We start from the raw sequence: 27299 nt of genomic DNA, 5'->3' as shown, positions 1-27299 counted from the left end.
GCCCCTTATGTCTCAGTAGGTTCCTGTCCTGGCAGGGCGGATACCTCTCTCAGGTAGCAGCCACGGTCAAACAAAGGCAATGTGTCACAAGAGGTGGACGATGATGAGACACAATTGACAGAAAGTCAAGAGGAGGACCAGGGTGCGGGAAGTGGAAGACGAGGTGGTGGATGAAATAGTAACTGACCCAACCTGGCAGGAGGGCATGCAAAGTGAGGACACCAGCACACAGGGGGAAGGAAGCGTAGCACCCCAACAGGCAGGAAGAAGCAGTGAGGTGGTCGCAGACTGAGGGTGGGAAACCGTTTCCCCATAACACCAACACAACGGAAGTTGCCAGTAACAACTGTTAGGTCTTCCTGAGTCTGGTTGTTTTTAAAGACTCTGCTGATAACCCCAAATAGGCCATTTGCACCACCTGCCAGGCCAGCATCAGCAGAGGTAGCAAAACTTCCAGCCTGACCACCACCAGCATGGTCAGGTTCATGGCAGCAAAATACCTAACTTTGTGGGCCAAACCCCAAGGTCCAGGAACAGCGTCTGCGGGTGACACTACTGCTTCTTCCGCTGTTGTGCATGTAAGCGAATCCGTTGTCCATGGTGCATGAGAAGATGCCTCCTGCCCTGCACCTGTCGTTGCGCACACACTCAACTAGCACTATTTCCAAGCACGTCCATGTCCTTATCCCAGCGCAGCGTTCAGTTGACGATACCCCAGTCCTTGGAACGCAAGCGCAAATATGCAACCAACACCCCACAGGCAGCACTACTAAATTCCCACATCTTGCGACTGCTTGCGCTTGAAATGTTGCCTTTTAGGCTCGTGGAGATGGAAGCTTCCCGCAACCTGGTGGTGGCGAACGTCCCTCGGTACTCTGTCACCAGCTGCCACTATTTTCCCCGGTGTGCCGTCCCCACATTACACAAGAACATGTCCCACAACATTAGCCAAGCCCTCAACAATGCAGTTACTGGGAAAGTCCACCAAACCACAGACACATGGACAAGTGGGCAGGGACAGTACATCTCACTGACAGCACACTGGGTTAAAGTGGAAGGCGGGACCCAGTCGGACCTTGGGATGGAACACGTCCTCCCGATGCGGAGGATTGCGGGCCCTACGTCAGTCAGGGGTGCCCCCAGTCTACAGCTCCTGCACCTCATCCTCCTATTCAGCCTCAATCTCCGAAATGACCACATCAGTCACAACAGCTGGAAGCACTGCCTCAGTCAAGCGGCAAGTGGCTGTGCTGAAGCCAATATGCTTAGCAAAGTAAAGTAATGTAAAGTGCTGCGGAATATGTTGGCGCTATAGAAATAAAATTATTATTAGGTGACAAACCGCACAATGATGAAGCATAGTGGACAGCTCTGAAAGAGCAGGCAGATCTGTGGCTGACACCGCTGAACCAACAGCCAGACATGGTCGTGCGTGACAATGGCCAGAACCTAGTGGTGGCTCTGAGGCGAGGCGAACTCACACACATACTATGCCGGGCCCATGTGCTTAACCTCGTGGTTCAGCAGTTTCTCAAAACATACCTGGAGCTGCTGGATCTGCTTGTCAAAATACGCCGCCTGTGTGCCCATTTCAGAAAGTCAGCTACAGCTTCCGCCGCCCTTGCCGTGCTTCAGCAGCATTTGCAGCTTCCGGCTCACCGACTGGTGTGTGATGTCCCCACGCTTTGGAACTCTACACTGCAGATGTTAGGAAGGATTTTTGAGCAGAAGAGGGCAGTTGTTGACTACCATCATCAAGAAGGACGTCGGTATTCAATTCAGACTCCACACATAAGACCTTAGGAGTGGAAAGGAGGTCAGACATATGTACCATCCTCCAAAACTTTGAGGACTCCACCAAGATGATGAGCGACGATGACACCATAATTAGCGTCACCATCCCGCTTCTCTATCTTCTGAAACGCTCTCTGTTCACAATCAAAGAGGAAGCATTGCAGGCGGAGCACAATGAGAGGGAGCAAGGAACCATACAGGATGATTACACACAGCCCAGCCTCATCTCATCCCAACGTGGAAGGGGGGCAAAGGTCAGTTGTCCTCTTGGTGAGGATACCCAAGTCTTGCCTGTTAGCAGTCTGGCACGCATGACTGAATGACCCTCGAGTTCTTCAAATTTTGGGTGTCAGTCAATACTGGTTGGTGACACCTATAGACACACGCTACAAGGAGAACTTTCTATCTCTTATTCCTGAGGTGGACAGGTCTACTAAAATGGGGCAGTACCAGACAGCCCTTGCTGTGGAATTATTACAAAAATTCCCATATGAAAACGCTGGTGGCAGAGGTCACAGTTCGTTGGACAACCAAGGAGTACAGGCGAGAGAGACACAACTCCAATGCAGCAAAGGCAGGGGAACACTGGCAAAGTTCTGGGAGAGTTTTCTCAGACCCTCCCATTGCGCAGGCCCTGAGGCACGTGGTATTCTCACAAGGAGTGCTGAGAGAGTACCTTGATGACCGTACCAATGTCACTGACATAAAGCTTTGAGATATATCATGGCACAGGTGTAATGTTTTTATGTAGTTTATCGTGATCCTGTTTGAAGTTAGATGGTTTTAAAAGAAACTGAAAAATCAGGATAAAGGGAAACACTATTGTTATTGTACAGAAATTCACACTTGGCCTCACTGCACATTTAATGTTGTCAATCATAAGCGCAAAGATTTTCCAGAAAGACTGGACCTGGTCTTGTAGGGACCAAATGAGCACATTCAGCAGCACAGAAGGGAGAAGGTAGATTCATCCAATAAGATATCAGGGATCTAGGAAGCCAACAGCATCATTACCCTCCACTTTCCCTTACAGACCCATCTTAATATTTTTCTTCAAGTGATTTTCTAACTTGTCAGCACATTCTACATACGCTGTTATTTGGCTTTGTAGTTTACAGATCTGGACAGGTAACTTTCAGTGTTTGCTAATACCAGGGGGTAGATGAATCCTCCAGGTTGTAAGTTCTATATAAAAGGGCTTTCAATTCCCAAAGTTATTTGAACAGTTTTGGGTGGAGGAACATTTTTGAGGTCTAGAGGCAAAATGGTGATCACCCGATTGTGATACAGCAGGACTACAAGACGGATAAAGCAGCCACAGCCGGTTACTGAGAAGAATCTGTGACTTCTCTGCATTTAGTGGTTACTACTCACCTGGGTAGTCATATGTAGGAATCTCCTCTTTACACCGCTCATCACCCCTCATATATGTCTCTGTAGTATTAATATGGGTCAGATCTTCACCCTGAAACAAATAATGTAAAAGTCACAGACAGATGGAGAAGTCACATCTATGGTCAGCTCTAATCCTGCCATCTCCACCGTTCTCATTACACAAGTATAAAACATATAATACTGGTGGATAAAACTAGACTGAGCACAAGACCTTCACAGCCGTCTACACATCATAGGGGAGATCTCCTGACACCTTCTCTCCATCTACCTGATGATCCTGAGGAACAATGGGATCTCCTTGATTACAGTCCTGTGGAAGAAGAGGACGGGGACATCTCTCAAGTGTTGTCCTCTTACTGGATAGATCTGCAGGAAAGACATACAGGGACTGAATTCATTCTTTACATACAGATAATTATAGGCCATGTGTATTTAGTCCTGTCTATTACCTGATGATGTGAGGGGCTGGGGAACCTCCATCATGACGTCCTTGTACAGATCTTTGTGTCCTTCTAAATACTCCCACTCCTCCATGGAGAAATAGACGGCGACATCCTGACACCTTATAGGAACCTGACACATACAATGATACCGTCATCCCCCGATCCCTTCATAGCGTTACTGTATAATGTCCCAGCATTCCCAGCAGTGTCACCTCTCCAGTCAGCAGCTCAATCATCTTGTAGGTGAGTTCTAGGATCTTCTTGTCATTGATGTCCTCATGTATCAGGAGGTGAGGTTGAGGCCCTGTGAATGGGCTCCACAGTCTTTCCCATCCCTCAGACACAGGGTCCTGACAGCGCCCACTAGAGGTCTTCTTCACTACTGTGTAATCCTGGTTATGGAGAGACACATTAATAAATCTCACTACAGACATTTCCAGAGTCCTCACCTCTCCAGTTCTGTCCATCTGTTATTCCCATAGATAAGAATGATGTAATGTGACGTCATCAGAATCTCTCACCTCTCCAGTAAGCCGGAAGAGGATCTCTAGGGTGAGGTGTAATATCCTCTCCGCCATCTTGTCTTTGTCCATATCCATCCTTGATGGGTAAATCAGGAAAATTCTCTTATATAGAAGATGTTCACTGACAGGACCTGATATTGTAGGGACCTGAATAGAAAGATGATGTATCATAAAAAATTCTATATAATACAATTATTACTGACAAAAAATAAAAATGAAGGCAGCACTCCATAATTTTGCACTGTGGAAAAAAGATGGACTTCATTCAGACCCACATGTCAGGGCGACGTTTCGGCTCCCACTGAGCCTTTCTCAAGCAGTGGGCATAACATACAAGTACGCTTTTATAGGTATACTAGCTGAAGAGCCCGGCGTTGCCTGGGCATAGTAACCAACTGTGGTTAGTTATAACAAATTATAATGATTATATTGCACATAAAACCATGTATCTAATCCTATCCTGTGTGATACTGTGTGCTGAGCCGTGTATCTAATCCTATCCTGTGTGATACTGTCTGCTGAGCCGTGTATCTAATCCTATCCTGTGGGATACTGACTGCTGAGCTGTGTATCTAATCCTATCCTGTGTGATACTAACTGCTGAGCTGTGTATCTAATCCTATCCTGTGTGATACTAACTGCTGAGCTGTGTATCTAATCCTATCCTGTGTGATACTGACTGCTGAGCTGTGTATCTAATCCTATCCTGTGTGATACTGACTGCTGAGCTGTGTATCTTATCCTATCCTGTGTGATACTGACTGCTGAGCTGTGTATCTAATACTATTCTGTTCGATACTGTGTGCTGAGCCATGTATCTAATCCTATCCTGTGTGATACTGACTGCTGAGCTGTGTATCTAATCCTATCCTGTGTGATACTAACTGCTGAGCTGTGTATCTAATCCTATCCTGTGTGATACTGACTGCTGAGCTGTGTATCTAATCCTATCCTGTGTGATACTAACTGCTGAGCTGTGTATCTAATCCTATCCTGTGTGATACTGTCTGCTGAGCTGTGTATCTAATTCTATCATGTGTGACACTGACTGCTGAGCTGTGTATCTAATCCTATCCTGTGTGTTACTATCCTCCTATCCTGTGTGATACTGGGCTCCCCCTGCAGTCTGTGTCAGAGGGTGGTCTGTGTTGGCACGGTAATAAATTGTGTTATTTCCAGCTTTACAGAAGGACGATAACACCATAGAAATGATAAGAATAATAGGCCTCAGTTACCACAACTGTCTACAAAGAAAACTGTTGCTGATAGCAACCAATCACAGCTCATTTTTCATCTTTTAAACAGCTCTGGGACAGCGTGGCGAGTTTTGAGTGGCGACTTTTGTGATTCGACTTTTATGTGGTGAGGTTGGTGTATGTGTGGTGAAATGTGTGCTGAGGGTGGTATATGTGTTGAAGTACATGGTAGTGTGTGGCGCATTTTGTGTGTGTGTTCATATCCCCGTGTGTGGTGAGTATCCCATGTCAAGGCTCCACCTTAGCAACTGTACGGTATATACTCTTTGGCGCCATCGCTCTCATTCTTTCAGTCCCCCTTGTTCACATCTGGCAGCTGTCAATTTGCATCCGACACTTTTCCTTTCACTTTTTCCCCATTATGTACCTAGGGGCAAAATTGTTTGGTGAATTAGAACGCGCGGGGTTAAAATTTTGCCTCATAACATAGCCTATGATGCTCTCGGGGTCCAGACGTGTGACTGTGCCAAATTTTATGGCTGTAGCTACGACAGTGCAAATGCCATTACATACACTTTTTCCCCATTATGTACCTAGGGGCAAAATTGTTTGGTGAATTGGAACGCGCGGGGTTAAAATTTTGCCTCATAACATAGCCTATGACGCTCTCGGGGTCCAGACGTGTGACTGTGCCAAATTTTGTGGCTGTAGCTGCGACGGTGCGGATGCCAATCCCGGACATACACACACATAATAATAATAATAATAATAATAAATTTTATTTCTATAGTGCCGACATATTCCGCAGCACTTTACATTTCAGAGGGGATTTGTACAGACAATAGACATTACAGCATAACAATAATCACATAGATTATAACAAATACCAAGAGGAAAGAGGGCCCTGCTCGCAAGCTTACAGTCTATGAGGAAAGAGGTAGACACGAAAGGTGGGTGGTAACAGTTGCCCTGATTGTATGGACCAGCCATAATGTTAAGTGTGTAACAGTACAGATGCAGAGGGCTAATGGATGCATAAAGCATGTGGGAACATGATGCGGGGAATCTGGTTATGGTAAAACTTTTGGCTGTGCCACACAGGGATAGATTAGGTTAATGTGTTGAGGCGATAGGCCAGTCTGAATAAATGCGTTTTCAGGGCACGCTTAAAATTGTGGGGATTGGGGACTAATCGTATTGACCTGGGAAGTGCATTCCTAAGAATTGGCGCAGCACGTGTAAAGTCTTGGAGACGGGAGTGGGAGGTTGACTATTGAGGATGCTAACCTCAGGTAATCAGCAGAATGGAGGGCGCGGGTAGGGTGGTATACTGAAACAAGGGAGGAGATGCAGGGTGGTGCTGAGCCATGGAGGGCTTTGTGGGTGAGGGTAATAAGTTTATACTGAATTCTGGAGTGGATGGGTAGCTAGTGTAATGACTGGCACAAGGTATAGGCATCGGTGTAACGATTGGTGAGGAATATGATCCTGGCTGCAGCATTCAAGACAGATTGGAGAGGGGAGAGTTTGGTAAGAGGGAGACCGATTAGAAGAGAGTTACAATAGTCGAGACGAGAATGAATAAGAGAAACAGTAAGAGTTTTTGCAGAGTCAAAAGTAAGAAAAGGTTGAATTCTAGAAATGTTTTTGAGGTGCAGATGACAAGAGCGAGCCAGTCATCCAATGTGGGGGGCAAAGGAAAGCTCGGAGTCAAGTATGACCCCAAGACAGCGGGCCTGTTGCTGGGGAGTAATAGTGGAACCACACACAGAAATGGCAATGTCGGGTATAGGTACATTAGTAGAGGGAGGAAACACCAGGAGTTCAGTCTTTGACAGGTTCAGTTTCAGATATAGTGAGGACATGATGTTAGACACAGCGTTTAGACAATCGCCGGTGTTTTCTAGAAAGGCTGACGTGATGTCAGGAGAAGAAGCGTATAATTGGTGTCATCAGCACAGAGATGGTACTGGAAACCAAATCTACTGATTGTTTGACCAATAGGGGCAGTGTACAAGGAGAAGAGGAGGGGGCCTAGAACCGATCCTTGAGGAACCCCAACAGTAAGGGGAAGGTGAGAGGAGGAGGAACTGGCAAAAGATACAGTAAAGGATCGGTCAGAGAGATAGGAGGAGAACCATGAGAGAACGGTGTCCTTGAGGCCAATGGAATGGAGCATAGTGAGGAGGAGCTGATGATCCAGTGTCGAATGCTGCAGAGAGATCCAAGAGAATTAGCATGGAGTAATGACCATTTGATTTAGCTGTTAGTAGGTCATTAGAGACTTTAGTGAGGGCAGTTTCAGTAGAGTGTAAAGAGCGGAAACCGGATTGGAGAGGGTCGAGAAGAGAGTTATCAAAGAGATAGCGGATAAGACGGGAGTGGACCAGGCATTCCAGGAGTTTAGAGATGAAGGGAAGATTAGAGACAGGTCTATAGTTAGCGGCACAGTTTTGGTCGAGGGATGGTTTTTTAAGTAGTGGATGTATGATGGCATGCTTAAATGAGGAGGAAAAGATACCAGAAGAGAGAGAGGGGTTAAATATTTTAGTTAGGTGAGGGGTGACAGCAGGGGAAAGGGACTGGAGGAGATGTGATGGAAATGGGTCACTGGTGCAAGTGGTTGGGCGAGAAGATGCAAGGAGCCGGCTTACTTCTTCTTCTGTGACTGGTTCAAAATCAGAGAGTGAGCTAGACACATCCACACACACATATCCACATTGAGCTTTATATATTAGAATTAACAATTCTTAATTTCTCAGAATTTTATAGCAAAGTGCAATAAAATAGTTTTCCATAAAACATATAATACCATTCCTATCCATATCACATAATATCTCATATCTCCAAAGAAAGTGCTTTCGTGCTAAAGTGCCAAAGACTTCTATGTAAAAAAAAAAAAAAAATCTCTGATAATTACTATTCCATGGACGGAATAGTATGTCATGCCCTTTAATGCGACATCGCGACTTAAGTCGTGGTGATCGCATTAAAATGCCGACGCCATCTTACCCAGGGTAGGTGGCCTCGGCATCCCAGGCTGTCTCCTCCCTGAGCACTGCGATTAGCTGTTCAATTCCGAACAGCCAATCACAGCGCTTCTCATTGGCTGAAACTATGAGGTCCCAGGCTAGGATTGAGTACCGATGTAAATACTCCCCGGATTGGCGCGATCGCCGATCTAGTCGATCGCCCCCAATCGCAGGGCACAGCGGCAGTATACCTCCGCTGTGCCCTGCCAGTACCGGCCCGGATCGGTGCTGTAATAGCACCGATCCTAGGCCGGAGCCTAGGACAGGCCCAGCAGGGCCTGCAGGAGGTGGTTGGCGCGATCGATGTCATCGTCGATCGCGCTAATCACAGGGCACAGCTGCGGTCACGCTGTGACCGGTCTGTGCCCTGCTAGTGACCTGGCCGTAACCTGCCTAGGAATCGGAGCTGTGAGCTCCGATCCTAGGCAGTTGCCATGGTCACCAGGGCCTGCAGGGATTGGTGGGATCAATGTAATCATTCGATCCCACCGCCCTGTGACCTGTCTCTGACCTGCAGGTGACCTGTCTGGCTTCTCTGCAGGGGTTCCCACTCTAGCTGAGGATTCCTGCAGAGAGGTCACACACAGCAAGAGCTCCTGCGCTTGGTATTGTGGAGAAAGAAAAAGGAAGGAAGAAAAAAGAAATACTACAACTGTAAGTGTTACCTGATCCCCTGCCCAATCTATCTTCACCCCCCAATCCCCCCCTTCCCCCTCTTTTTAATCCCCTCCACCACTTTTGCGCCATCTCCGTGCGCAGCCACAGAGCGTTGATTGGTGATACAGTTCACCGATCAACACTCGTGCTCGCTTTTTTTCCCTCAGCCCCCTCTGCGCCACCTCCGCACACTCATCCCACAGACGCAAAACTAATTTGTACCTTCATATAACACTCCAGTATTCCGAATTGTCATGGTCCGGACACGTTTTCAGGCCATCCACAAATTCCTGCACTATAACGATAATGCACAGTGTCCTGCACAAGATGACCCCAACTTTGACCGTCTGTTCAAAGTTCGGCCGTTCACCAAACACCAACAAAAAGTTTGCTGAAGTGTACGTGCCCCAAAGGGACATCTGTGTGGATAAGTCCTTAGTCCATTTTAAGGGCAAGCTCGGATTCCGTCAATACCTGCTCAGTAAGAGGGCCAGGTACTGAATCAAACTCTACAAACTGCGTGAGAGTACCTCAGGGTACACCCACAGGTTTAGAGTGTAGGAAGGAAAGGACACCAGGATTGAACCTCCTGAGTGTCCTCCTGTCCTGGCAGTGAGTGGGAAAATTGTGTGGGATTTGGTTCACCCACTGCTGGATAAAGGTTATCACCTCTACACTGATAACCTTTATACCAGCGTCCCACACTACAAATCCCTCTCTGCGCGAGGTACCGCAGCCTGCAGTACTGTCCGCAAAAATCAGAGAGGCCTCCCAAAGACGCTACTTGGGCAGATGCTCTGAAAAGGTGAGAGCAGAGCCCAATGTAGCGACCAACTGCTGGTGGTCAAGTACAAGGACAAGAGGGATGTCCTTCTCTTGACCACCATACACGGTGATGGCAGCGTCCTCAGCACTGTACGGGGTACCTCTACACAGGTCAGCAAACCTGACTGTGTACTGTTGTACAATAAAAACATGGGGAACGTTGATCTCTCCGATCAACTCCTCCAACCGTACAATGCTTTGAGGAAGACCAAGATGTGGTATAAAACGCTGTCCGTGCACATCGTCCAAATGGCAATGCTCAACGTATTCCTGCTGTCACGATGTGCACGCCACACAAATACGTCATACCTTCATTTCCAGGAGGTAGTGGTTAAGGCCCTGATGTTTGGCACTCCGGAAGGAGCGGGCCCCAGTACTTCCGGAACTGAAGGTGCTCGTATTGTACCAGGTCAGCATTTCCCAGGGGAGGTCCCGCAAACTGCAAAAAGAGGTAAATCGCAAAAAAGGTGCCCAGTGTGTTACAAAAACGGAATACGCAAGGACACCATTTATCAATGCAACACCTGCTCCGAAAAACCTGGCCTGTGTATGAAGGATTGCATCAAATTTACCACACCTCCATGCACTACTAATTTACTTTACAGGAAACAGTAGATTAGTTGGGGCGCATCTAGATAAGTTCCTTGGGGGTCTAGTTTCCAAAACAATGTCACTTGTGGGTTTTTTCTTTTTTACTGTTTAGGTACATCAGGGCATCTGCAAATGGAACAGGACGCCCGCAGACCATTCCATCAAAGTCTGCATTCCAAAACGTCACTCCCTTCCGAGCCCCGACATGTGCCTAAACAGTTTTTTCACACGTGGGATACCAGCATACTCGGAACAAATTGGACAACTTTTGGGGTCCAATTTCTCCTGTTACCCTTGGAAAAATTAAAAATTGGGGACTAAAAGATCATTTTTGTGGGCAAAAAATAGGATTTTTTATTTTCACGCCCGGGCAGTATAAACTTTAGTGAAACACTTGGGGGTTCAAAGTTCTCACCACACATCTAGATAAGTTCCTTAGGGGGTCTAGTTTCCAAAATGGGGTCACCTGTGGGGGGTTTCCACTATTTGGGCACATCGGGGGCTCATCAAACGCAACATAGTGTCCAATCTCAATTCCAGCCAATTTTAGGTTGAAAAAGTCAAACTGCGCCGCTTCCCTTTCGAGCCCTGCCGTGCGCCCAAACAGTGGTCCCCCCCACATATGGGGTATCAGCGTACTCAGAACAAATTGGACAACAACTTTTGGGGTCTAAGTTCTCCTGTTACCCTTGGGAAAATAAAAAAATTGTTGCTAAAAGATTATTTTTGTGACTAAAAAGTTAAATGTCCCATTTTTTCCTTCCACGTTGCTTTTGCTTCTGTGAAGCATCTGAAGGGTTAAGAATCTTCTTAAATGTGGTTTTGAGTAGCTTGAGGGGTGCAGGTTTTAGAATGGTGTCACTTTTGGGTATTTTCTGCCATACAGACCCCTCAAAGAGACTTCAAGTATGATGTGGTCCCTAAAAAAAAAATGGTTTTGTAAAAATGAGAAATCGCTAGTCAACTTTTAACCCTTATAACTTCCTAACAAAAAAAAACTTTTTAATCAACCATAAAGTGAGTGTGCGCTTGGAAAGACTCAAATGTGGGCGGTATCCAAAAGGGGATAAACAGGAATATACCTGTTTAAAACGCTGTTTTTATAGCGGATAATAGCGTTTTCAGAGTAATAGCGGTTTTAATTATAGGACCTCAAAAAAGTCCTTAAAAAGCTACACTGGTAGTAATATTATTATTCCATAAAAAATTGAAACAAACCACTGCGCAGATTGTGTTAAATATACCTTCCTCCTAATAACACCTGAGAAACAAATCAAAATAAAGTGGTCCCCTATCGAAGGCTCTTCATAAAAGCCGCAATAGAAGTACAATAATCAGCAAAAGATGCCTGTAATGATGCAAAGAGCGGTGTGGATAAAGGTGACAATTAGCGCTCCAGCGTTTGTGTGTAAAATAATATAAAATAGAGAACTGCAGCCTATAGGGGGCTAAACAAACTAACCGCTAAGGTGAATTCAATAGTCAGAGAGCGGTGCCTGTACAACTGCAAAAATCCTAACTGCAGTAAACGATACCGGTGGACATAACACTTACTGCTCCAGCATATGTAGGAATCAGTGAAGCAGCAGACTGTAAGCAGTTAAAACAGTGCCCGCAGTAATATAAAGCATAGTCAGAGAGCGGTACCTTTGTAGATGCGGAGTCCTTGCTGAGATAAGCAGTGGAGGTGAAGAATAAAGCTTTCTGGTCCTGCGGTTAAAACAAAAAAAATATACACACGGGTGTAAAAGGATTTCAAGGGCTGCCCCGGCCGGTGGCAGCCACTTGTCAAAATACCTCCAGCCTGGAAGCAGGCGCTGGCGGTCTCTCGTACTCCTGGCGTCTGAGAGGTAGTCCAGGCGTCCAGGACCTTAGTGACGCGAGTCAGCACGTGACCAAGCAATTTAGGAATTTTATAGCAAAGTGCAATAAAATAGTTTTCCATAACACATAGAATACCATTCATATCCATATCACATAATATCTCATATATCTCCAAAGAAAGTGCTTTATTGCTAAAGTGCCAAAGACTTCTATGTAAAATAAACTAATCTCTGATAATTAATCATAATGTTGCACTCAGTGCAGCTGTGTATAGGTTATTACATGTGTCTCACCCCTTTAGGATCATTCACTTTCACATGGAGGACAGATGCCATGAATGCCATTTTCAGCGTTCTCTGATACCTATTGCGCATGTACCACCGCATCATTACCCTGTCATAAGCTGCCAGCCAATCCTATGCAATGTGTAGCACATTTAGTCCGCGCATGCGCACTCTCGCATTGCGGTCACCTTGGCGCTATCGTGGATGTGGCTACATGTACAATCCGGATCTTCGTTGCAAAACACACCATCTAAGTTTTCAGGGGCGGCACTTTCTACTATACAGCGCATTTCAAGCAGCCTTAACCCCATTATTGAAGGTGAAACTTAACATTCCCATATTAAAGGGAATGTGTCACCAGTTTTTTGGCCCATCAACTAAAAATATCATCTAACAGAGTGTGAGCTATATATTCCCCAACTACTTGTGAAACCCCGACTTCCCATGAATCCCCCATAAAAACCTTTTATATTGCTGCCGCACTGTATGTAAATATCCTTGGTCTGGTCCGCCGGGCGTTGGTTCTGTTCCCTCTCTCCACCACAAATCGGCGTGCTGTACGCATTCCGGTCATTTCTGACTCAGGCCTACATATGGATCCGGGAAAAGTGTCCGCCGTACTCAATTGGCCAGGTCCCCAGGGAGTTAAGGCTATCCAGCAAATTCCTGGGTTTCACTAATTACTACCAGCAGTTTATCACACACTTTTCCACCTTGACCGGTCCTATCTCCGCTCTGATCCGTAAGGGGGCCAATCCTCACCTCTGGTCATCTGAGGCCATGAACGCCTACCGGTCCTTTAGAAAAGCCTTTGCTACAGCTCCCGTACTCCATTGTCCTGAAGCTAACAAGCCCTTCATTCTTGAGGTGGATGCCTCTGCCACAGGGGCTGGTGTGGTACTTTCTCAGAGGTCTTCCTCCGGACAACTGGTCACCTGTGGCTTTTCCTCTAAGACATTCTCCACCTCTGAGAGGAATTATGCCATTGGTGACAGGGAGCTGCTCGCTATCAAATTGGCGTTGGAAGAGTGGCGGTATCTCCTGAAAGGAGTTGTACATCCTTTCAAGATCTACACAGACCACAAGAACCTGGCATACATCTGGTCAGCACAAAGGCTTAATCCCCGGCAGGCCAGGTGGTCACTGTTCTTTGCCCGGTTCGATTTTGAGCTTCCATTTCCGTCCCGGCGATAAGAACCTCAAAGCAGATGCTTTATACAGATCCTTTCTGGTCACCGATGATGAGGAAGAACCATTGCACATCATAGATCCTAGCAAGGTTATCGAGGTTGCTCCTGTTAATCTGAGTTCTTTGCCGCCAGGTAAGACTTTTGTTCACAAGAGCAATCGCAAGAGAGTCTTACACTGGGGTCATGCCTCCAAGCTGGCAGGCCATGTCGGCCTCAAGAAAACCCTCTCTCTCGTGTCTCATTACTATTGGTGGCCCTCGACACCTTACCTCTGGTCTCTTGCACCCTCTTCCGGTTCCCTCGGCTCTCAGGCAACATATAGCAATGGACTTTATTACTGATCTGCCTCGGTCTTCTGGTCATACAGTTATCCTTGTGGTCGTGGATCGATTTTCTAAGATGGCTCATTTCATTCCTCTGCCAGGAATACCCTCTGCTCCCGAGTTAGCAAGAATTTTCATCACCCATGTTTTCCGGATTCACGGCTTTCCTCAGCATATTGTTTCGGATAGAGGAGTCCAGTTCACCTCGCGGTTTTGGAAAGCGCTATGCAAACTGATGGATGTGACGTTAGACTTTTCCTCTGCCTATCATCCCCAAACTATCGGTCAAGCAGAACATACGAATCAAGTCCTGGTAACTTATCTCTGTCATTTCTCCAATGTCTACGAGAACGATTGGTCCAACTTGGGCCGAGTTTGCCTACAACCACACCAGCAAATCCTCATCCAAGTCGCATTTCTTTATCGTCTACAGGCAACATCCTGGTGTACCTCTGCCGGTACCCCGTCTGGGGTGTCTCAGCGGCCGATCTTCAGACCGAGGAGTTCTCCAGGGTCTGGCAGGAGACCAAAACCGCACTTGAATGATCGCGGGACAGGATAAAGAGACATGCCGATAAGAAGCGCCTGGATTCCCCGTTGTATCATCCTGGGGATAAAGTATGGCTGTCCTCCAAATTCGTCTGTCTTAAGAGCCCTTCATATAAACTAGGTCCCCGGTACATCGGTCCTTTTGAGGTCTTAGCTCGTATCAACGATGTTCCCTACAAGTTAAAGCTCCCCGCTACGAATTCCCAATTCTTTCCACGTTTCCCTCCTGAAGCCTGTCATAGTCAACCAGTTCCACGCTTCCACTGGTCGCTCGCTTCAGCCAGTTTCCGCACAGGATGTCTTTGAAGTTAAAGACATTCTTGCCATGAAAAGGTCTAGAGGAAAGACCCTCTTTTTATTTGATTTTAAAGGTTTTGGTCCCGAGGAAAGGTCTTGGGAGCCCAGGAAGAACATCCGGGCTCCTCGAATTTTAGGAAGGTTCCTTTCCAGTCTTAAGAAAAGGGGGTGTAAGGAGGGGGTACCATCACGCCTGACGTGGCTGCCACTGCCACCTCCACCGCGCTACCTCCCGAGCCACGGCGTGTTCACTGTCACCCGGCCCCCTCACTTTCGGTCCTGTGGCTGGCTTCTGGGACTAGTCAGGTGCGCATGCGCACCTTGCACTATTGACTCTGCAGCACACTTCCTCCTGGCTAAACAGCAACCGCGCCATCCCTTTGCTCCAAGATCCTGAAGGACCCCGACATGGAAGTCCTGCAGTGCACGACCTAGATCAGGTAGCCTCGCCTCCTGCTCTGTGCCTATCAATTGTGTTCCATGCTCTATTCAGGCCCACACATCCCTGCGTTCTCCTGCCTTGCACCCTGTCTTGTGTTCTGCGCTGCGTACCTTTTGTGACCTCTCCTTGTGACCTCCCTGTGTTCTTTTCCAGTGCCTGTCCGTCCCAGCCTCTGCCTGCCTCCTTCTGTGTCGTCAGTCCCTTCTCTTCAGCCTCCTCATCCAGGACCTACAGCAGTCTCCCCTGTGGTCGCCGGTTGCTTCTTCCTGTCTTCCAGTCCGACTTCTGCTTGTGTCTCCCTCCATCTGTTCCTGGGTAACAGCTTTCGCGGCCATAGTCTCACCTGGACCTGACCCTAATGCTCCCTGTACATTATATGGGGTGGTCCACCTGGCCAGCTCACCCAAGGGAAGTTTGTCGTCGCGATCCTGCAGGTTCACTCCTGGATTCTCCCTAGCATGACAGTACTATTGGGGACGATCCACGTACAGAGCAGACAGGCGTGTGACCTATTGGGGGCGATTCATGTATAGAGTGGAGCCACATGTGTACTATTGGGGGCGATTCATCTGCGGAGTGGAGCAGCGTGTGTCCTATTGGGGATGATTCATGTACGGAGCGGAGCCTCGTGTCCTATTGGGGGCGATTCATGTACAGAGCGGAGCTGCATGTGTACTATTGGGGATGATTCATGTACGGAGCGGAGCCTCGTGTGTCCTATTGGGGGCGATTCATGTACGGAGTGCAGCAGCGTGTGTCCTATAGGGGGCGATTCATGTACGGAGTGGAGCAGCGTGTGTCCTATTGGAGATGATTCATGTACGGAGCGGAGCAGCGTGTGTCCTATTGGGGGCGATTCATGTACGGAGCAGAGCCATGTGTGTCCTATTGGGGGCGATTCATGTGCGGAGTGGAGCAGCGTCTGTCCTATTGGGGATGATTCATGTGCGGAGCCGTGTGTGTCCTATTGGGGACGATTCATGTACGGAGCAGAGCCTCGTGTGTCCTATTGGGGGCGATTCATGTGCGGAGTGGAGCAGCGTGTGTCCTATTGGAGGTGATTCATGTACGGAGCACAGCCTCGTGTGTCCTATTGGGGGCGATTCATGTACGGAGTGGAGCAGCGTCTGTCCTATTGGGGATGATTCATGTGCGGAGCCGTGTGTGTCCTATTGGGGGCGATTAATGTACGGAGCAGAGCCTCGTGTGTCCTATTGGGGGCGATTCATGTGCGGAGTGGAGCAGCGTGTGTCCTATTGGGGGCGATTCATGTACGGAGCAGAGCCGTGTGTGTCCTATTGGGGGCGATTCATGTACGGAGTGGAGCCGTGTGTGTCCTATTGGGGGCGATTCATGTACGGAGTGGAGCCTCGTGTGCCCTATTGGGGATGATTCATGTGCGGAGCCGCATGTGTCCTATTGGGGATGATTCATGTACGGAGTGGAGCAGCGTGTCCTATTGGGGATGATTCATGTACGGAGCGGAGCCGCGTGTGTGCTATTGGGGGCGATTCATGTATGGAGCAGAGCCGCATGTGTCCTACTGGGGGCGATTCATGTACAGAGTGGAGCAGCGTGTGTCCTATTGGGGGATGATTCATGTACGGAGCAGAGCAGTGTGTCCTATTGGGGGCGATTCATGTATAGAGCGGAGCCTCGTGTGTCCTATTGGGGGCGATTCATGTACGGAGTGCAGCAGCGTGTCCTATAGGGGGCGATTCATGTACGGAGTGGAGCAGCGTGTGTCCTATAGGGGATGATTCATGTACGGAGCGGAGCCTCGTGTGTCCTATTGGGGGCGATGCATGTACGGAGCGGAGCCGCGTGTGTCCTATTGGGGATGATTCATGTACGGAGCGGAGCCACGCGTGTCCCATTGGGGGCGATTCATGTACGGAGTGGAGCAGCGTGTGTCCTATTGGGGGCGATTCATGTACGGAGCGGAGCCTCGTGTGTCCTATTGGGGATGATTCATGTGCGGAGCCGCGTGTGTCCTATTGGGGGCGATTCATGTACGGAGCTGCGCGTGTCCTATTGGGGACGATTGATGTACGGAGCTGCGTGTGTCCTATTGGGGACGATTGATGTACGGAGCTGCGTGTGTCCTATTGGGGACGATTGATGTACGGAGCAGAGCCTCGTGTGTCCTATTGGGGGCGATTCATGTACGGAGCAGAGCCGTGTGTGTCCTATTGGGGGCGATTCATGTACGGAGTGGAGCAGCGTGTGTCCTATTGGAGGTGATTCATGTACGGAGCAGAGCCGTGTGTGTCCTATTGGGGGCGATTTATGTACGGAGTGGAGCCTCGTGTGCCCTATTGGGGATGATTCATGTACGGAGCTGCGTGTGTCCTATTGGATACGATTCATGTATAGAGCGAAGCCGAGTGTGTCCTATTGGGGATGATTCACGTACGGAGCGGAGCCGCGTGTGTCCTATTGGGGATGATTCATGTACGGATCGGAGCCGCGTGTGTCCTATTGGGGATGATTCATGTGCGGAGCCGCATGTGTCCTATTGGGGATGATTCATGTACGGATCGGAGCCGCGTGTGTCCTATTGGGGATGATTCATGTGCGGAGCGGAGCCGCGTGTGTCCTATTGGGGATGATTCATGTACGGAGCTGCGTGTGTCCTATTGGATACGATTCATGTATAGAGTGGAGACACGTGTGTACTATTGGGGATGATTCATGTACGGAACGAAGCCGAGTGTGTCCTATTGTGGGCGATTCATGTATGGAGCCGAGTGTGTCCTATTGGGGGCGATTCATGTACGGAGCGGAGCCGCATGTGTCCTATTGGGGATGATTCATGTGTGGAGCCACGTGTGTACTATTGGGGGCGATTCATGTACGGAGTGGAGCAGCGTGTGTCCTATTGGGGATGATTCATGTACGGAGTGGAGCAGCGTGTGTCCTATTGGGGGCGATTCATGTACGGAGCAGAGCAGTGTGTCCTATTGGGGGCGATTCATGTACAGAGCGGAGCCGCGTGTGCCCTACTGGGGGTGATTCATGTACGGAGCCGCGTGTGTCCTATTGGGGGCAATTCATGTACAGAGCCACGTGTGTCCTATTGGGGGCGATTCATGTACGGAGCAGAGCCGCGTGTGTCCTATTGGGGGCGATTCATGTACATGCTTTTGGAAGTGCATTGAGCAGCAAGGTGGTGTGCTGGTGAAAGGGGAAAAAAAAACAAAAACTCTTTTAAATCTTCTACCTGAGCGAGTGTGAACGAGCTGAGTGTGATCTGAGCGTAAGTGCGAACTGTGGTAAGTGTGTGACTTGAGATTCTGTGACTTTGGATTCAGGGAGTTTCCAAGGGAGGTCTTACTGAATTGCTGTTATATTATATTAATACTTTTTTTTTTTTTTTTTTAATTTATTTTTGCTTATCTTATTGTCTGGTGCAATCCCCATTAGGATGTGCTCCACTATTGCCAATGCCATCCAGTGCACGTCATGCCGCATGTATGAAATCCTTGAACAGCCGGTTGAGGGTGCATACTGCTGTGCAAGATGTGAGCACGTTGTGCATTTGGAAGCCCAGATACTGGATCTAAATGTGCAGCTGGCAACACTGAGATCCATAGACAATATGGAAAGGAGTCTTCTGCTCCCTGAGCAGACGCTCAATGGGATAGATGAGGGGGGGGATGCTAGGTTGGAGCTGCAGGACAATGAAGCAGCTAGCTGGGTGACAGTTAGAAGGCGGGGTAGAGGCAAGAGCACCAGGGAGGCTAGTCCTGATCTGGCACACCCCAATAAGTTTGCCAAGTTGGCAGATGAGGGGAGTGTTAGTGCAGGAGTAGCACTGCTGCAGCAAGGCATGTCCTCTGAAAGCCGGAGGAGTGTCTGCTCCAGTAAGGGGGGAAATAGGAGAGCAGGGCAGGCCAGACAGGTTCTGGTAGTGGGAGACTCAATTACGTGAACAGATAGGGCAATCTGTCACAAAGACAGGGATCGTCGAACGGTGTGCTGCCTACCTGGCGCTCGAGTCCGACACATCGCTGATCGGGTTGACAGATTACTGGGAGGGGCTGGTGAGGATCCAGCGGTCATGGTGCACATTGGCACAAATGACAAAGTTAGAGGTAGGTGGAAGGTCCTTAAAGATGATTTCAGGGAATTAGGCTGTAAGCTTAAAGCAAGGACCTCCAAGGTGGTATTTTCTGAAATACTTCCTGTACCACGTGCCACGCCAGAGAGGCAAAGGTTAGGGTGGTTAATAAGTGGCTCAGGAATTGGTGTAGGAAGGAGAGGTTTCCTACAGAACTGGACCGACTTCTCAGTTGGCTACAGGTTCTACGCTAGGGACGGGCTGCACCTCAATGGGGAGGGTGCAGCTGTGCTGGGGGAGAAAATGGCTAGAAGGTTGGAGGAGTGTTTAAACTAGGGACGGGGGGGAGGGTATTCCTTTTATAGGAGGGGAAGACAGTGCAGCTAGAGACCTGGGCACAAATAATGACGGTGGGGGTGGCATGGGGGTGGGGTTAGAACAGTTAATAATTTAAGAAAGAATAGAGGTACAGAGAGATACATAAAGTGCATGTATACTAATGCCAGAAGCCTTGCCAACAAAATGAAGGAATTGGAGTTAATGTTGTTGGAACATAATTATGACATGGTGGGGATATCTGAGACATGGCTGGACGAGAGCCACGACTGGGCGGTTAATTTACAGGGCTATAGTCTGTTCAGAAATGACCGAACAAATAAGCGAGGGGGAGGCGTGTGTTTATATGTAAAATCATCCTTAAAACCCATCCTTCGTGATAATATATATGAATCTAATGAAAATGTAGAGTCCCTGTGGGTAGAGATAAGGGGAGAGGAGAAAAATAATAAATTACTGATAGGGGTTTGTTATAAGTCTCCAAAAATAATGGAAGCAAGAGAATATCCTCATAAAGCAAATAGATGAAGCTGCGACTCAAGGAGAAGTCATTATTATGGGGGACTTCAACTACCCTGAAATACATTGGGGAACCGAAACCTTCAGTTCCAGCAAAGGTAATAGGTTTTTGACTACTATGAGAGACAATTACCTTTCACAACTGGTTCAGGACCCAACAAGAGGGGGGGCACTGCTAGACCTAATATTAACCAACAGGCCAGACCGCATATCAAATGTAAGGGTTGGGGGTCACTTGGGTAACAGTGATCACAAATTAATAAGTTTTCATGTATCCTTTAATAAGAAGTGTAGTAGAGGGTTTACAAGGACACTAAACTTCAGGAAAGCAAATTTCCAACGGATGAGAGATGATCTTGGTGGAATTAACTGGGACGATATCCTGAGACATAAAAATACACAAAGAAAATGGGAGACGTTTATTAGCATCCTGAATAGGACCTGTGCACAATATATACCGTATGGGAATAAACATGCTAGAAATAGGAAGAAACCACTATGGCTAAATAGAGCTGTAAGGGGCGCAATAAGGGACAAAAATAAAGCATTTAGCGAATTAAAGCAAATAGGTAGTGATGAGGCATTAACTAAATACAGAAGATTAAATAAATTCTGTAAAAAGCAAATCAAGACAGCAAAGATTGAGACAGAGAGACTCATTGCCAGAGAAAGTAAAAATAATCCCAAAATATTCTTTAACTACATAAATAGTAAGAAACTAAAAAATGATAGTGTTGGTCCCCTTAAAAATAGTCTGGGTGAAATGGTGGATGAGGATGAGGAAAAAGCCAATATGCTAAATGACTTTTTTTTCAACAGTGTTTACACAAGAAAATCCCATGACGGATAACATGATCAGGGATAAAAATTCTCTGTTAAATGTCACCTGCTTAACCCAGCAGGAAGTACGGCGGCGTCTAAAAATCACTAAAATTGACAAATCCCCGGGCCCGGATGGGATACACCCCCGAGTACTGCAGGAATTAAGCACAGTCATAGATAGACCATTATTTTTAATCTTTAAAGATTCCATAATAACAGGGTCTGTACCACAGGACTGGCGTATAGCAAATGTGGTGCCAATATTCAAAAAGGGGACAAAAACTGAACTTGGAAATTATAGGCCAGTAAGTTTAACCTCAACTGTGGGTAAAATCCTGGAGGGTTTTCTAAAAGATACTATACTGGAGTATCTGGAGAAGAATAACCTCATGACCCAATATCAACATGGGTTTACAAGGGACCGTTCCTGTCAGACTAATCTGATAAGCTTTTATGAAGAGGTAAGTTCCGCACTGGACCAAAGGAATGCAGTGGATGTGGTGTACATGGACTTTTCAAAAGCTTTTGATACGGTGCCACACAAAAGGTTGATACATAAAATGAGAACAATGGGGATAGGGGAAAATATGTGTAGGTGGGTTAAGAGCTGGCTCAGGGATAGGAAACAAAGAGTGGTTATTAATGGAGCACACTCAGACTGGGTCACGGTTAGCAGTGGGGTACCACAGGGGTCAGTTTTGGGCCCGCTTCTTTTTAACATATTTATTAATGACCTTGTAGGGGGCATAGAGAGTAGAATTTCAATATTTGCAGATGACACTAAACTCTGCAGGGTAATCAATACAGAGGAGGACAATTTTATATTACAGGAGGATTTATGTAAACTAGAAGCTTGGGCTGATAAATGGCAAATGAGCTTTAATGGGGATAAATGTAAGGTCATGCACTAGGGTAGAACGAACAAGATGTATAATTATGTGCTTAATTGTAAAACACTGGGCAAAACAGTCACTGAAAAAGACCTGGGTGTATGGGTGGACGACAAACTCACATTTAGCGGCCAGTGTCAGGCAGCTGCTGCAAAGGCAAATAAAATAATGGGATGCATTAAAAGAGGCATAGATGCTCATGAGGAGACCATAATTTTACCTTTATATAAGTCACTAGTGCGACCACACTTAGAATACTGTGTACAGTTCTGGTCTCCGGTGTATAAGAAAGACATAGCTGAACTGGAGCGGGTGCAGAGAAGAGCGACCAAGGTTATTAGGGAACTCGGGGGTCTGCAATACCAAGACAGGTTATTACATTTGGGGTTATTTAGTTTGGAGAATCGAAGGCTTAGGGGTGATCTTATTACAATGTATAAATATATGCGGGGACAATACCAAGAGCTTTCTAATGATCTTTTTACTCTTAGACCTGTGACGGGGACAAGGGGGCATCCTCTACGTCTGGAGGAAAGAAGGTTTAAGCATACTCACAGACGCGGATTCTTTACTGTAAGAGCAGTGAGACTATGGAACTCTCTGCCATATGATGTTGTAATGAGTGATTCCCTACTAAAATTTAAGAATGGACTGGATGCCTTTCTTGAAAAGTATAATATTACAGGGTATATACACTAGTTTCCTTAATATTGCGTTGATCCAGGGAGCAAGTCTGATTGCCGTATGTGGAGTCAGGAAGGAATTTTTTTCCCCAATGTGAAGCTTACTTGTTGCCACATGGGGTTTTTTTTGCCTTCCTCTGGATCAACATGTTAGGGCAAGTTAGGATAGGATATGGGTTGAACTAGATGGACTTAAAGTCTCCCTTCAACCTTAATTACTATGTTACTATGTTACATGTGTACTATTGGGGGCGATTCATCTACGGAGTGGAGCAGCGTGTGTCCTATTGGGGATGATTCATGTATGGAGCGGAGCCTCGTGTCCTATTGGGGGCGATTCGTGTACAGAGCGGAGCCACGTGTGTACTATTGGGGATGATTCATGTACGGAGCGGAGCTGCGTGTGACCTATTGGGGCGATTCAAGTACGGGGCAGAGCCGCGTGTGTCCTATTGGGGGCGATTCATGTACGGAGTGGAGCAGCGTGTGTCCTATTGGGGATGATTCATGTGCGGAGCCACGTGTGTCCTATTGGGGACGATTCATGTACGGAGCAGAGCCGTGTGTGTCCTATTGGGGGCGATTCATGTATGGAGCTGCGTGTGTCCTATTGGGGACGATTCATGTACGGACCGGAGCCGCGTGTCTCCTATTGGGGGCGATTCATGTACGGAGCTGCATGTGTCCTATTGGGGATGATTCATGTACGGAGCGGAGCAGCGTGTGTCCTATTGGGGACCATTCATGTACGGAGCGGAGCCGTGCATGTCCAATTGGGGGCGATTCATGTATGGAGCAGAGCAGCGTGTGTCCTATTGGGGGTGATTCATGTATGGAGCAGAGCCGTGTGTCCTATTGGGGGCAATTCATGCACGGAGTGGAGCCGCGTGTGTCCTATTGGGGATGATTCATGTGCGGAGCCGCGTGTGTCCTATTGGGGGCGATTCATGTACTGAGCTGCGTGTGTCCTATTGGGGGCGATTCATGTACTGAGCTGCGTGTGTCCTATTGGGGGCGATTCATGTACGGAGCGGAGCTGCGTGTGACCTACTGGGGCGATTCATGTACGGAGCGGAGCAGCGTGTGTCCTATTGAGGACCATTCATGTACGGAGTGGAGCAGCGTGTGTCCTATTGGGGATGATTCATATACGGAGCGGAGCCTCGTGAGTCCTATTGGGGGCGATTCATGTACGGAGTCTCGTGTGTCCTATTGGGGGCAAATCATGTATGGAGCAGAGCCGTGTGTGTCCTATTGGGGGCGATTCATGTACAGAGTGGAGCCGCGTGTGTCCTATTGGGGACGATTCATGTACGGAGCGGATCCGCGTGTCTTCTATTAGGGGGCGATTCATGTACGGAGCAGAGCCTTGTGAGTCCTATTGGGGGCGATTCATGTACGGAGTGGAGCAGCGTGTGTCCTATTGGGGGTGATTCATGTATGGAGCAGAGCCGTGTGTGTCCTATTGGGGGCGATTCATGTACGGAGTGGAGCCTCGTGTGTCCTATTGGAGAAGATTCATGTGCGGAGCCGCGTGTGTCCTATTGGGGACGATTCATGTACGGAGCGGATCCGCGTGTCTTCTATTAGGGGGCGATTCATGTACGGAGCAGAGCCTTGCGAGTCCTATTGGGGGCGATTCATGTACGGAGTGGAGCAGCGTGTGTCCTATTGGGGGTGATTCATGTATGGAGCAGAGCAGTGTGTGTCCTATTGGGGGCGATTCATGTACGGAGTGGAGCCTCGTGTGTCCTATTGGGGATGATTCATGTGCGGAGCCGCGTGTGTCCTATTGGGGGTGATTCATGTACGGAGCCGCGTGTGTCCTACTGGGGATGATTCATGTGCGGAGCAGCATGTGTCCTATTGGGGATGATTCATGTACGGAGCGGAGCCGCTTGTGTCCTATTGGGGATGATTCATATACGGAGCGGAGCCGCTTGTGTCCTATTGGGGATGATTCATGTGCGGAGTGGAGCAGCGCGTGTCCTATTGGGGATGATTCATGTACAGAGCGTAGCCTCGTGTGTCCTATTGGGGATGATTCATGTGCGGAGCCGCGTGTGTCCTATTGGGGGTGATTCATGTACGCAGCTGCGTGTGTCCTATTGGGGACGATTCATGTACGAAGCGGAGCCGCGTGTCTTCTATTGGGGGCGATTCATGTACGGAGCAGAGCCTTGTGAGTCCTATTGGGGGCGATTCATGTACGGAGTGGAGCAGCGTGTGTCCTATTGGGGGCGATTCATGTACGGAGTGGAGCCTCGTGTGTCCTATTGGGGATGATTCATGTGCAGAGCCGCGTGTGTCCTATTGGGGGCAATTCATGTACGGAGCCGCGTGTGTCCTACTGGGGATGATTCATGTGCAGAGCCGCATGTGTCCTATTAGGGATGATTCATGTACGGAGCGGAGCCACTTGTGTCCTATTAGAGATGATTCATGTACGGAGCGGAGCCGCTTGTGTCCTATTGGGGATGATTCATGTGCGGAGTGGAGCCTTGTGTGTCCTATTGAGGGCAATTCATGTACGGAGTGGAGCAACGTGTGTCCTATTGGGGGCAATTCATGTACGGAGCCGCGTGTGTCCTACTGGGGATGATTCATGTGCGGAGCCGCATGTGTCCTTATTAGGGATGATTCATGTACGGAGCGGAGCCGCTTGTGTCCTATTAGAGATGATTCATGTACGGAGCGGAGCCGCTTGTGTCCTATTGGGGATGATTCATGTGCGGAGTGGAGCCTTGTGTGTCCTATTGAGGGCAATTCATGTACGGAGTGGAGCAACGTGTGTCCTATTGGGGGCGATTCATGTACAGAGCGTAGCCTCGTGTGTCCTATTGGGGGCCATTCATGTATGGATCAGAGCCCTGTGTGTCCTATTGGGGGCGATTAATATACGGAGTGGAGCCTCGTGTGTCCTATTGGGGATGATTCATGTGCGGAGCCGCGTGTGTCCTATTGGGGGCGATTCATGTACGCATCTGCGTGTGTCCTATTGGGAACGATTCATGTACGGAGCGGAGCCGCGTGTGTCCTATTGGGGATGATTCATGTGCGGAGCCGCATGTGTCCTAGTGGGGATGATTCATGTACGGAGCGGAGCCGCGTGTGTCCTATTGGGGATGATTCATGTACGGAGCGGAGCCGCGTGTGTCCTATTGGGGATGATTCATGTGCGGAGTGGAGCAGCGTGTGTCCTATTGGGGATGATTGATGTACGGAGCGGAGCAGCGTGTGTCCTATTGGGGATGATTGATGTACGGAGCGGAGCATGTGTCCTATTGGGGACGATTCACGTACGGAGTGGAGTGCGTGTGTCCTATTCGGGATGATTCATGTACGGAGTGGAGCAGCGTGTGTCCTATTGGGGATGATTCATGTACGGAGCGGAGCCGCGTGTGTCCTATTGGGGATGATTCATGTGCGGAGCGGAGCCGCATGTGTCCTATTGGGGACGATTCATGTACGGAGTGGAGCAGCGTGTTACCTATTGGGGCGATTCATGTACGGAGCGGAGCCGCGTGCGTCCTATTGGGGGCGATTCATGTACGGAGTGGAGCCGCTTGTGTCCTATTGGAGACGATTCATGTGCGGAGCCACATGTGTCCTATTGGGGATGATTCATGTACGGAGTGGAGCAGCGTGTCCTATTGGGGATGATTCATGTACGGAGCGGAGCCGCGTGTGTCCTATTGGGGGCGATTCATGTACGGAGCGGAGCCGCGTGTCCTATTGGGGATGATTCATGTACGGAGCGGAGCCGCGTGTGTCCTATTGGGGATGATTCATGTACGGAGCGGAGCCGCGTGTGTCCTATTGGGAATGATTCATGTACGGAGTGAAGCAGCGTGTGTCCTATTGGGGGCAATTCATGTACGGAGTGGAGCAGCGCAGAGGTCGCATTAACGCCTGTCTGGGCGTCTATGACGCACAGGCAGGCGAAAAAAACACCTTCAGATTAGTACGATAAGTCAACGGGACGCATCGTTCTAAGCTACAGTGGCAGCGAGTTGGACGGAGCTGGGGAAAGGGCAGTATCAGATGTTGCGGAGGCGGAGCGACTCACGTCATCGCGGCGCACCCTCTGTGCTTGTTTCTGAGCTGAGCCGTGAAGTGGCGGCCGGACAAAGCCAGCGGTGGCCGCAGCCTCCCATCCCCCTCCGCAGTGCTGCCCCCGCCATGTATGTGAGCAGCGCGTCCTCCTCCACACCCCGCCGCCTCCTCTCCCACCGCTCAGGTGTCAGCCCCAGCCGGAGCCACCTTTGTTCGTTATGGTAGTCTCCCCTTCCCCCTCAGAGGCTTCTCCAGCTGCGCGGAAGTTACTGCGTCTCCTGGCTCCGCCCCCGGCTTCTGGCCTCACCACTCGGCTTATCCGGTCGGGCAGGGCAGCGTGCTCTGTGGTGTCTGCTGCACTCTCACACCGTGCCGCCTGCTGGAAGTGCCGGGAACAGGAGGCGACACAGCAGGATCAGCCATAGACATACACCTTCTGACCCCCCCCCCCTTCAAGGGTCAGTGGTTTCATCCTCAGCGCCAGAGTTCTGCGTTCTAATCCCTTCAATACAAGAAGGGCAGGGGTCCGTCCACGGCGAGGTGGAAGGGCAGGGGTCCGTCCAC

At 48.7% G+C, this 27299-nt stretch overlaps 1 protein-coding gene across 2 annotated transcripts in view; it reads right to left on the bottom strand.

The window, feature by feature from the left end:
* The window catches only part of LOC141047288 (uncharacterized), a 67125-nt gene that overhangs the window by 35334 nt on the left and 4492 nt on the right, over positions 1-27299 (bottom strand). The window contains exons 2-7 of one of the 2 annotated variants that reach the window (XM_073542334.1): positions 22217-22350; positions 4154-4303; positions 3845-4024; positions 3639-3762; positions 3458-3555; positions 3169-3259 (exon numbers count right to left, since the gene is read on the bottom strand). In XM_073542334.1, the coding sequence (XP_073398435.1) occupies positions 3169-3259; positions 3458-3555; positions 3639-3762; positions 3845-4024; positions 4154-4231 (571 nt within the window). In that variant the 5' untranslated portion in view covers positions 4232-4303; positions 22217-22350. The remainder of the gene's footprint in view (positions 1-3168; positions 3260-3457; positions 3556-3638; positions 3763-3844; positions 4025-4153; positions 4304-22216; positions 22351-27299) is intronic. The other variant, XM_073542333.1, reaches the window with a different exon arrangement.

This window comes from Dendrobates tinctorius, unplaced genomic scaffold, assembly GCF_039654945.1.
Source record: "Dendrobates tinctorius isolate UK_male_01 unplaced genomic scaffold, ASM3965494v1 ptg000126l, whole genome shotgun sequence".
Classification (NCBI taxonomy): Eukaryota; Metazoa; Chordata; class Amphibia; order Anura; family Dendrobatidae; genus Dendrobates; species Dendrobates tinctorius.
The sequence above is the reverse complement of the archived record's forward strand: the minus strand, read 5'-3'. Positions and strand labels throughout refer to the sequence as shown.